The sequence below is a fragment of the Ceratotherium simum genome, chromosome 23, assembly GCF_057802395.1.
Source record: "Ceratotherium simum simum isolate JZ-2026a chromosome 23, ASM5780239v1, whole genome shotgun sequence".
Taxonomy (NCBI): Eukaryota; Metazoa; Chordata; class Mammalia; order Perissodactyla; family Rhinocerotidae; genus Ceratotherium; species Ceratotherium simum.
The window spans coordinates 23705260-23718183 of NC_141922.1; the positions used below are offsets into that span (position 1 = coordinate 23705260).

A 12924-nucleotide genomic window follows, 5' to 3' on the forward strand; every position below is an offset into this window, starting at 1 on the left:
TTTTCTTTTGGACATTGATTGTATGAATTTTTACAATAAACAAGTTGGAATTTAAAGATAGGAGGTATTTATTGCCAAAATGTGACAAGGAAATAAAGGTTAATTGTAAAGGCTTCTCTGCATATTCACTCACATGTCCAAATTCAGACTAGAAAAAATACCGATAAATTTTTATTCTAAAGTATATAATCAAATTTCTAACTGCCCAATGGGCATTTACACCTTCAGACAACATATGTAAAATAGAACTTACTAAATCCTCCCTAAACAGTTCTCTCTCCTTGTTAGAGGTAAGGGCTGAAGTTCAGCCAGTGGTAAGATGGTATTACATGGTCAAGGACTCATAATGATAGAATCTTGCCTTGCCTCTTGCCCCTCTTCCCTGTGGAGAAGAGAAGTAGCCATACAAAGAATAATAGCAGAATACGAATCAAAATACCACATCATTAATATCTGAGTCAGGATCTAATAACCCAGTGAAATGTGTCATGGTTTAGAACACACAGCTTGGGCTGGAGGCTGAAGTGAGCCTTCCATTTCTTTTCTACTATTTAAATCTAAATCTTGAGACCAGCACACTCAATTCTCTCTGTGCGAAGAGGGAGTGGGAGGCCAGATCTGCAGAGAAGGCCTTGGTCTAACTTATGCACTCAACTCTGTGCTCAGAAGAGTTAGAAAAGAAAAGGAGAGAACCATGTCTGGGCCTGGATCAAGGAGACACACTCTGTCTAGATTTATTTACCAACAGGGCAAGAAGAGAAAAAAATGAGAGCATGTGTCCCTGCTGTAAGACACAGTAACCCTGTTTAAGAGTACAACACAGCCCAAAGAATGATCTAGTCTCAGATAGATCATATTAAAAACTCCTGCCCCCTTGATGGAAGATCTGCAAAGTAAGCAGAAGTAGATCTGGAATGAAAGGAGCAGCCTTAAGTTACTTCTTATCCTGCTGTCTTCTTGTCAAAAGGCGGCCATCCCAAATATCAGGTCTACAAGCCCCAATCAGCCACAAATCTTCTCTTATAGCCTATAAGTGTGTGTGTGTGTGTGCATGTGTGTGTGGTTGTTAAAACTAGGGGTGGAGAGTACTAGTAGTAGCTAGTGGGCAGAGCCCTGGGATGCTACTGAACATCTTATCATGCACAGGACAGCCCTCCACAACAAAGAATGACCTGGCCTAAAATATCAATAATGCCCAGGTTGAGAAACCATGGAAAGAACGTTTATTGAGCACTCACTTTTTACCACACAAAGAAACTTGTTCTTTACATTTATTATCCCATGTAATTCTAACAGAAACCCTTTGATGAAAATGTAATTCTCATTTTCAGATGAGGACTCTGAAGCTCAGAGTAGTTGAGTACCAGCTCGAGCTCACAGATCTGGAAGGAAGTAGAAGGGGATTGAAGCCATGTTTCTAATTCTCTCTCACGTTCATTCCTCTACCACAGAGTTCCCTATTTCTGCTACATCAGTCACATCTCCCTTTCATATCCCCATTGTCACTGAAATAACTGGGGGTCTCTCGGGGCAAGGTGTTTTGTCAGGTCAGCCTACAACCATTTCAGTTCGTTCAGGTTCCCTGTTTCCTCAGCCAGACTCTTGTGTAGCTATGCTACAAGTTTAGTGTTACCTAGGACAGGACACATGACAGAAGCACTGTCAGTCCTTTACTTTTAAACTCAGCAATGTATTATCCCATTCCTTTGAAGAATGTGGACTCATCTTTTGCATGCACTTCTGAAATAATGGCTGATTGTCAACACAGATTACTTGATCAAAAAGAAACAGCCAAAAAAAGTGTTCAAAAGAGCAAGTGTAGATGGGATTTTGGATAAAATAGATCTGGGTTTCAGCTACTCTATAACTTGGACTTGCTTATCTCTTCTGCTTCATGGCCTTCATGTCCTTTAACTCGCCGCTCACTTACTACCCTCCAGCCACAAAGACCTTCCTCAATTCCTCAAATGCACCAAGTTCTTTCTTCAGGGTGTCCACTCATGCTCTTGCTTCTTCTAGAACGTGCTTCCTCCTACAATCTATTTGGCGATCACCTACTTTTTTGTTCAAGTCTCAACTTGGATGCCATTTCTTCAGAGAGGCTCTCCATTGACCTCTCCTAGTCTAAATCAGCCTCTCTTCTTTTGTATCGCTTGCCACTGTTTGTAGTATATTCTTGGTGGTGTTTATTGGTGGAATGCCTGTCTCCCCACAAAAGGGAAAGAGCTCCATGAGGGCAAAGGCTCTATCAGCTTAGTTCATCAATGCTCAGCCCATAGCCTGCACTGAAAAATTATTTTTTGAATGAATGAATAAATGGTATTGGTTAAGTTACTTAACCTCTATGAACCTTATGTCCTTGTCTATACAATGATGATATTAATTCCAACTTCCCAAAGTTGTCGTTAGAATTAAATGAGGTGATATATCTAAATAGCCCAGTATAATACTTGGACCATAGTTATGTGCTCTATTACTATTATTCAAGACCTGAGAGTTCTTATCTTAATTCTTTGACTAAATTATTTTCCATGTGACCTGGGGTAAGAACTCTGCCTCTTTGTGCCTCCTTGCTTTCTTTTATTATTAGGTCACATCATATAAAAACACTCAAAAAGCAGCAATTTCATAATTTTTTATTTGTCTAGGCCTCTTATACAGAGAAGTGAAATATCATTCAATAGCTTCAGACATATTAGAAGATAACTTGTAAGCAAGATGGAGAGAGGGCATTTCTACCCCATTTAGTGAATAGTCATGTTGATAGACTGGGAGTCAAAAGATATTGCCTCAAATTATATTCCAGTTTGGTGGGAAAGTCAAGTTCTAATGGGGTATTAGTCCTCCAGATTCTCTCTTACCCCTGACTTGGCTCTTTTTGTTTTTGCTTCACGTGTTTTGGGAAAATTTTGTGATTCTTTTCCTTGCCATTGATTCCTGACAAGGCATTCCTGAGTTCAACTTTACCCACTCATCCTCAGGATGCCTTATTGAAGGGAGATGAACTTTTTATTGTCTGTGGTTACAAACAGCTGTTATTACAGCCCTAGCCAGGAATAATCTATATACATTCTCCTGTAATTGAACATAGCTACTGAGGAGTTGATAACCCAATTGATTGATGAATCTGAATGCATCTTCATTCATGGCGGATGGAGCTAAATAAAGAAGGATAATATGTGCATTGTACCGTATCATGAATTTCTCAAACTTCTTCCCTTTGTTCCTTATTCCTTATGTTCCAGAAACTGCAGAGCAGCATGTAGTGGCCTGTCAAACTCGGGATGCTGACAGTGTGACTGAGCTAATCCCGGGGGTCTTCACAGAAAAGGCAGTCGGGGTCCTGGTCAGCTGGAGATTCCATCTGAATGGTGAGTGAGTGCACAATAAAGCTATTGCTGAGGACTTTAGCAATCTCTCTCCGAATGACCTGGCTGTCCCGGCTGGCTGCTGTTGATAAAGAACCACAGTGAGACTGGCACTGATTGCACACACATGGGCAACTGCTAAATCTCCAGCTTCACTTTGTCTTTGACCTGACGGGGTGGGACGCAGTCACGGCACTCAGAAGGAGCCACGATGCTCTGACAATCAGCTACATTCACACAGACAAGGCAGGGGAAATTCTAGTGCAGCAATGTACCCTGTCACTATGGGAACTCTTCCTGCCCACAGATCTCTCTGAGGTCTGGCACTTCTAAGAGCTGAGTATGGAAGGGGAAATAAGCCTTGGAAAAAGCCAAGACAGAGCTATTATTTCTCATACAGCCCTGCTCACCAGTCTCCAGGGATCTCTGGTTGCAGTCCTTGTATCCAATCAGAATTTATATCAAGGCTGGTGTTGGGAACCAGGAAGCACTTAGAGTTCCCCACAGACCTTTCTTAGAGCAGCAATCCTCACTGCCATCTTTTCTCTTGTCCCAAAAGTATCAAGAGGCTGCAAAGTTCCCTCCATAGTAACCCAATTGTTTACTAGATTATTCCATTTGCAGTGAAATATTGGTGTAGTGGGTGCTGTAAATTCCCTGTAGTCAGATCTGAGTCTCTCAGCAAAGAAGAGGATGTCTGAGAAAGCACAGTCCTCAAATACCTGTCACTGGTTCCTGTACCCTGCCTCTAAGTAACTTCTTGAGTAATTTTTTAGCAGCTTAATGTATCATCCTTGGCCTGAGCTGTCTCCTGAGGCATTTAAAGACCCCCACTGCCTGTTTTCTCAGCCATAGGACATATCTTGGACAAAATCACCTTCTACTTGAGAAAGTATTCTTTAGAATAAACCCAACATCCTAAGAATGATCTCACATGGGTTATAGAGTTTCTAACCATCTGGTAAAGGAACCATTATTAATTCCTACTGGCACATCTTTTAACTCGTTAGGATCTTAAGGATGGTACTGTGTCTCTATCTTTCTATCTTCAGTGATAGGCAAAGCATCTTATACACAGGAGATACTCAATGAGGATTTATTGTTGAATTCATCCCTATTATTTAACTGATAGGACACTAAGTCAAACAGACAGAGTCTAAGTCCTGGAGGTTTGGGTGACATTTTAGCCCTTTGTTCTACTTTCTACCCTCTGCAGTCGGACTTAAGGGATGTCTGTCATTGGTATCATTGTTGCTATGATGACATCAACAAAGGGGGTGGTTTTGTAAGGCCCTTAGTAATACTAAACACTTTACAGTTGTTTTGACAGGCAATAGACACTACAGGCAGCTCTACAAAAAGAAAGGACATTAATGACTTTACAGGACAAGGACTGAATTTTGTCCAGAGTGTTTACAAAAGTCACTGACCTGCAGCAACATGAGCCGAGAGAATCACTTGGTTCATTGTCAGAGACCAGATGTGCAAGCTGTGCACAGACACCACCCCATCCACCGCTAAGATGAGCTCTTTCACACTGTTATAATTCACGTTCTTCGGCACACCTAACAAGAGGAAAGAGTGGGGGGCTGTTGTTACTCAACTAAACACAGCTCATTGACGTGGCTAAACAGGGCTGCAAAGTCCTCACCAAAATATCAACTTGCCCTCCCCTTTTCTGGTTTCTTACTTCAAATGTTTATAAATCAGAGTCACTTGACTATTTCAAAGGGTTTACCATCAATCAAACAAAGGATATTTGCAGATTTTACCATGCAGTAACCAACAACAGTAATCATCCTTCATTTTCAGGGTGTATTATTAAACCAGTTGTGCTTGTCTCAATTATCTTTGCAAACACTCTGGAAAGCAAAATGAGACAACATGGGATTTGGAATCAAATCATTCCTGGTTAGCATTCTGACTGCAACTATTTTGTGAATTTACCCAAATCATGGAACTTCTCTGATCCTCAGCACATTTGTAGTAAAATAGAAGTGATAAGAACAATATGTAGTTCACAGAGTTCTTGGAGCAGTAAATCAGAAAATATCTGTCCTTTGTAAACTGTAATGCTATACAAACACTAGCTATCCTACAGGTCACTTAGTGAACTGTGTTAATAGGGGATCCTAACATTGTAATACCATTGTATTATTCTGTTTGTAAAATTTCTATTATTTTAGATACATTAGTCAGGGTTTAATGTCCTAGTTGTAGAATGTAATAGTTTGACTGTCATCCTTGTTTTTAAAAGAATGGTGTGGGGCACACAGGAAGTTGGGGAGCCTGACAGCCAATCAGCTATTCTTTGGGGCTGAAGGAACTAGGGTGCCTCTAGCCTGGAGAAGAGAAGGCTAAGGGAGGTGGGATCACTTTTTGCAAACATTGCAAGGATTGTCATATAGAAGATGAGAGGATATGAAAGTGTAAGTGCACGTGCTTTGATTAGCTATAGAGGAAGAAACCGAGCCAATGGTTGGTTAGAATCATAAAAGACATCAATTCAATACAAGAATTTTTTTTTAAAAAATCAACTCAACCAGGACAACAATGGTAAAGCCATTTAATGCAATATGTAAATCTCTGTCAATTAAAGATGATCCAAAGAGGATGCTATAGAAGAGATTCCTAAGGATGACCACTTTTTAGCCTCTAATCCAAGTTTATATATACAACACAAACACCTAGAGTGTTTGTTAAAAATAAATACGCATCAGCTCCATTCCAGTCCTCCTGAAGAAAATTTCTGTGGATGAGGCTCTGAAATCGACATGCTTTCAGAGTGGCTCTCAACCTTGGATGCACATTAGTATCACCAGAGGAGATTTTAGAAAGCCTGATGACCAGGTTACACCCAAGATCAATTAAATCAGACTCTCTGAGGATAAGGCCCAGCATCAGTATTTTCGTAGCTCATTTGATGATTCTAACACACAGCCAAAGTTGAGAACCATCACGCTAATATTTATGAGACTCTGGGCAGCTCTGCCTTGTAGTTCTCAAGCTTGGCTGCATGTTAAAAAAACACCAAAGCCTGCCCCACCCCAATCAATTAAATCAGAATCTCTGGGTAAAGGGGCCTGGGCATAAGTACTTTTTGAAAGCTTCCCAGATGATTGTAATGAGCAGCTAGTCAAGAACCACTTATTTAAAGAACTATGAAATCCTTAACCTCCCTTTTTCAAGGTTTAAGAACCTTCATCTAGGGAATTTCCTCCTTGGGGCTAACTTAAAATTCTCTACAGTTTGAGTTTAGAAGTTTAATCCAACTTTGTATTGTTTCGTGGAGGTAACAAAGAGCTTGTCATCATGTTCTTTTACTCTGTGAGCTGCATGAAGCTCAGGGTACTGGAAACAAATTAAAGGAGTTCTTTTCTCAGATTAACAATAGAATGTGTGTGGAGTCATGGAGGAAATTTTTATATTGTAATAATAATAACAACAACTTTATTGAGAACCTACTATATGTCAAAGTTGGTGCTAAGCACTTTATTTATAGTGATAATCTTATTCAATAATTATAAGAACTTCAAGAGCTAGTTCTCAATATTACAATTCCTATTTAACTGGAGTATAGGAAATTGGGGGTCAGAGAGGTTGCTAAGGCCACATAGATAAGTAGGATGTCAGATTCTAAAGTCCATGCTCTGAGTGTGAAGCATTATGCAAATGCTAGACTCTAGGTGTTACAACCCAATGTTGACTATTATGCCTGATGTGCATCTCTGGGGAGTTTCATTTGCCCCTTTGAAGACCTGCTGTTACTCACCTAGGACCCTTGAGATGAAGTCATGATCCCGCTATGCTTTTTGTCTCTTGCCTCCTTTATCTCTTTACTTTTATGGAAAACACAAGTCCACTGTTACTTATTTTAATTTATGAAATAAATTTGACAAGCAAGAGGATATGCTCCCATGAGCCTCAATGCTACATTACATCTTAGCAGCCTTTTTTTTCTGAGGGAGATCCTGCAAAAATATTAATGCATCCAGGAAAATACCCAAATGAGCATTTAAAAAATAATTACGTAGGCTGATAAATATATGAAAAATCACTCAATATCATTCATAATTAAAGAATTGCATACGGAATCAATAAGATATAATATTTCACCTATCAGATTAGAAAGGATCAACAGTTTGATAATACCCAATGATGGTGAGGATGTGAAGAGATGGGCACTCTCACATGCTGTTGTCGGGAAAGAAATTGATATGGTATCATTGCAATAGAATTGCAAATTGCCATTGCATAGAAATGGCAATATCTATCAAATTTTAAAATGCACATAACTTTTGAAACAGCAATAGCACTCTAGGAATTATTCTACAGATATACGAGTGCTAAAAATATATATGTACAAGAATGGTAATTACACCATTGTTTGTAATGTCCATCAATAAGCGAGTACATGCATACCGTGGAATACTTTGTGACTATGTAAAAGAATGGGGTGTATCTATGTAAGTACTAATACAGAAAGACCTCCAAGGGAAAAACGCAAGGTACAGAACAAAATATGTATCAATGTGTAATCTCATTTGTATAAAAAATGACATACACATACTATATATATGTATCTGCTTATATATTATATGTACATATACATATCTTTGTAAATGCATAGATTTTTTTTTTGGAAAGATGTATGTCAACTTATTAGGTTGTTACCCCTGATGAATGGGACTGGGAATTCAAAGGCAGAGAAATAGGGATATTTTTTTCTTATCATTTTATACCTCTCCATATCATTTTAAAATTTTACCAAGTACAAATATTATTTTATGCTAACCTAATTTAAAAACCTACTTTAAAAATTAAGCATCTTCCAGATAGGATTTACCTGCCAGTTTCAATAATTAGCTGCACTTTTCCTTAGATAAAAAAAAAGATAATCACCAGAGAAGAGCTATACTGAGAGACAGAGAAAGTAGAATATGGTCATTTCAAATTGTACACAAGTTATCTTTTATCCCCTTCAAGTCAATAAGTTCCATAATAGCAACAACAGCTGCTGCCCAACACTCAGCCTTTAGGAAAGGAAATGGATGCATCTGTGACTTGACAAACTACATATTGTCACCTTCAGAACCAGAAAGTGCACTTTTGTTACTCAGTTATGTTTGACTCCATTTTCTGTTTCACTACCAACACTACCACCTGCCAACAACCATAATGCCCACTGAGAACAAAACCCTTAAATGTATAGTCGGCAGTGAACGCTAAGGCAGTGTCAGCTGTTCCTGAGGGCAATGGCACTCTAACGCTGTGCCTACCTTGTGTCAAAATGCGCTGGACAAAAAAGAAAAGTTCAGCCAATGTCCAGATATTTTTGGTCGTCTGAATGTTTGATACAACACAAACCTCTAGTTCTGACTGAATTTTCTAGGTGCCATTCCCAGTGCCCTCACATGGGAATCCCTTAAGTGGGAATGAAAAGACTAATCCAGTGTTGGTATCAAAGTGTGGTCCCCAGACCAGCAGCAGCAGCATCTCGTTAGAAATTCAAATTCTCAGACCACACCCCCGCCCCCTGGTCTCAGGAACTGTGGGGTAAACCCAGCAATCTGTGTTTTATCAGACCACCCAAGTGATTCTGACGCCACTGAAGTCTGAGAACTGCTGGCCTAGTCTGACAGGAGTTTTAGGCAAGTCCTTCATAGCAGTTCGAATGCTGCCTGAGGAATAGATTTACGCAGTCTTTCTTAGGTCTTTTCCATATGTTTAGGGATAAATTTATATTTTTGCAATACCTCCCTCAACGTCTATCTTTAGTGTTTGGACGTATTGTTTTTACTCTGTGCCGTATCATTCAACAGTTGCTGGACAAAAAATAGAAGCCAATTCTTTTTATTTGCTCCCATATGAATAAAAACCATAATATTTGTTTCCACAAAAATTCCTTATAAGCTTACATTTTCCCTATAATGCAAATTAACAGTGGGCATGCCTTGAAGCCATTCCCTTTTGTGATTATAGGGAAAAGAAGACATAGATCCTCAAATAATAAAATCACTCCTACCTTCCATGAGTAAGATGGAGAAGTCCTTTACGATAGTGATGGTGCTGGTCAAAACCAGGATGGAAAAGACAAATGTGCAGATTGGGTCGGCCATTTTATAGTCTGGCTAGAAACAATAGGGACTTCGGTTAACTCAATTCAGGCCTCCCATGCAGAAAGTCTGATTAATAAAATAAGTAAACCTCTCTCCTCCCTTCCCTCTCTATTACCCTCTCACCCTCCTGACACTTGACATCCAACTCAGAGGAAGACTTCCTGAAGACTCAGTCCTCCTTTTAAGCTTTAAACTAGCAGTGACTGAAGAAGGAGACTACAGGACATGCCGTCCCCATAATTTAATAAGTAGAGGGAAAGATATCCTTGAGTGTTCTCTCAAGAGGCCTGATTTAACTTCTCTCAAATTAATAGAAGTACAGAGTATGGGATGAAAATATGCACAAATTTGCACAATATGCAATGACTTTTCAGGCTTAATTATGATGAGAAGAAAGGGTGTTATCTGCTCAGAGTTTGCATATGACCGAGGTACAGCTGGCGCCTGGATTTGGCAGACTGGGATTAGTTTCTTTCTTTCTCTCCCAAGTATGATACTTACTGGAGGCAGGCATCTTTGATACAGTTCTAAGAGTAGGAGCCGAGGCCTCACTCACCGCTGGAGCCCTTAGCCTCAGGCTGAAACACCTGCTAGTCTGCCCTTGTTGAGGTCTTGTGCCACAAAAAAGTCTGTGCCTCATTATCTCTAAGAAACTCGGCATCAACATAACCTTTGTAAGAGTATTCCCAAACTCCACTAACCTGTACAATCTTGAAATACTTTGCCTTAAAGCTTTCAGTGAGCATTTGCTCAACTAAATTCAGATATGTCTTTGTAATTTTTATTTGCATGTTTTCATTTTTTGGTAATAATAAAGAGTCCTGGCTAACTGAACAATAGTGATGCAGACAGAGCTGAACGCTGTTCTCCTCGGTCACCCCTCCACCTCCACCCTAACCCACCTCTGTTAGTTCTTGTTATTACCAGGTAGAGATCTGTAGTGAATATTCATTTAGAGTCAGAGGTCCACCCAGGATCCATTTCCACTTTCCACTAGCACCCTGGCTCTTTGGGGAGAAGTTACCTCTCCCCATCGGGGGTGATATTGGGAGGACAGTCAATCAGGTGCTCTACCCTCCCCAGCCAAGCAGCAGGTATACAACCCCAGCCAGGTCAATTGGACTCCCTTTCCCAGAAATATGAATGTTCAGCAGACAAGAACAGGAAAAAAATTAGTTGAGTGGCATTCATTTCAGCATGGTGCTGGGGCAGAAGAGGGATAGTTTGTGAAATCTGAAAATCAAAAGTTGCCCTTAACTCTACCTTCATTTCTCTCCAAGACTAAGTCCAATAATTTTCAGCCAACAAATCTATTTTTGCTTAAGTGAGCTAGAGATCTTTTCTGTTGCTTACAACCCAACAACCCTAAGGTATTCACGGTTCCTTGCTGTCCATCTTAACCCCATGACAAAAGGAACTACTTCTTGAAAGACTGACAGCCCAACAGTAAAAGACACAGCTCTTAGGAATTTGGAAAGTCTAAGGTTTCAGCCTTTGAGTGTTTATTTGTTTGTTCAAACCTTGCAAAGTAGTTTGCATAGGCAAACGTAGGCTGTCCACCCTTGTTTAAGTTAATATTGGAGGGTCAGCTTCTATACTACCTAATCTATAACATTACTATGATGGTGAGAAAACTCAAGCATACTCACCTTAAAGTAGATAATAATTGCACTGGTTAGCACACTGATGCTCTGAAACAGGTCTCCGAGGGCATGCACAAAAGCTGCTCTGACACTGGCATTAGCTTGCACATCCCTGTGATTGTCGCCAGAACGTCTCTGGTGCAAAATCACACTTAGCCTAAAAGAGAGAACAATTCTCGGCACACATGAGATTAACCCTTAAAAACCTATGCAGCATAACGGAGGAGTTGACAGTAGCATATATTATCCAAAATGGCAGATAGTTGAAATATTAATGCTTTAAAATGTACTATTTTGGACTAATTTTGAACACAAGCATATCATAGAATTTTACATTTTTCACACGAGGACAGATTATGAAGATTCACCTCAGTTTTCTCATCCATCTACCTAACGCTACTCTGTTTCATATTAAAACCAGAAAGCATCACTTCTTAGATGAAGGCCAAGTATTTCACAGTGAGCAGGGGAAATACTTATTGAGGGTCTAATAAATGTCAGGCACTGAGCTAAGCTTAAAGCTGAACTTTGGTGGGAGCTTAATTAAATGTACTGGTTTTAAATGCAAAAAGCAGCAGAAAGGCATAAAACAAAATAAGAAGCAGTGAATTTCATCCACGTTGGATTTTTTATTCTTTTATTTTACCTAATTTTGTTCATATCCATGAGAATTTGAAATTTCAATAATTTCCTAATGGCCAACGATGAGAGTACTGTGCTTACGTATATGCAACTATTTATCAAGAGACTGAAATATGCAAATGTATTATAAATGTGTATATTTATATATAATATTGCAAAATTTAACTTCTCCTATCCAAGTCAAAGAGATAAGTAATGTGTACCTGCTTCTATTTATCTACAACGTTAGAAGGTATTAGACCAAAGTTAAAATGAGAATCTCTTTACTGATGGCCACAAGTATTTTGCCTAGAAACTCTTTCTGAACATTTTGGAACAAAGCTTAAAAAACAAAAAAGCACTGCGGGGCCGGCCCCGTGGTGTAGCGGTTAAGTGTGCGCGTTCCGCTGCTGGCGACCCGGGTTCGGATCCCGGTCGCGCACCGACACACCACGTATCAGGCCATACTGTGGCGGCGGCCCACATAAAGTGGAGGAAGATCAGCACGGGTGCTAGCTCAGGGCCAGTCTTTCTCAGCAAAAACAGGAGGATTGGCATGGATGTTAGCTCAGGGCTGATCTTCCTCACAAAAAAAAATTAAAAAACCACTGTTTAATGTCATGTATTCCAGTCTATTTGCAGGTAGTGTCTGTTAAATCTCAGGCCATCTCTATGAAGTGGAATGACTGCTACCCAACAAGATTTGATCATTACAGAATGTTAGGTTTTCAGGTTGTCAGTGTTTGGGCAGAAATTCACCCTCAATTAGGAATTGCATTTAAGGTTCTACAGACAGCCTGATGTAGCTGGCAATTAATAGACTCTTTTTTTAGATCTGCCATGTGTGCTCATCACATTGTCATGCATTCTTTTACTCATTTTATTTAAAAACTTACTTAGGGACTCTTGTATGTCAGGCACAGTTAATGGGCATAAAGGCGAGTGAAAGACGTGGTCCCTCCCTAGTGTAGCTTTAATTATGATGGAGATGGCAGAGATTATAAAAGGACAAATATAAATGGAAAATTCTAATTAGAATAAGTCTACTAAGGACTGGTGCTATGGATAGTAAAACAGGGGAGTCTGATTTTGTTAGATAGACAAAGCAATTGAGCTGGATTTGAAAGGTTATATTAGAGTGAAATAGACTAGGAAGGGAGGGAATGTTTCAGG

At 39.6% G+C, this 12924-nt stretch overlaps 1 protein-coding gene across 1 annotated transcript in view; it reads right to left on the bottom strand.

Moving 5' to 3' along the window:
• Positions 1 to 3304: 3304 nt before the first annotated feature.
• The window catches only part of SLC30A8 (solute carrier family 30 member 8), a 35908-nt gene continuing 26288 nt past the window's right edge, over positions 3305 to 12924 (bottom strand). The window contains exons 5-8 of the mRNA XM_004431122.3: positions 11137 to 11287; positions 9394 to 9499; positions 4799 to 4933; positions 3305 to 3450 (exon numbers count right to left, since the gene is read on the bottom strand). Coding sequence (XP_004431179.2) covers positions 3305 to 3450; positions 4799 to 4933; positions 9394 to 9499; positions 11137 to 11287 — 538 coding nt within the window. The remainder of the gene's footprint in view (positions 3451 to 4798; positions 4934 to 9393; positions 9500 to 11136; positions 11288 to 12924) is intronic.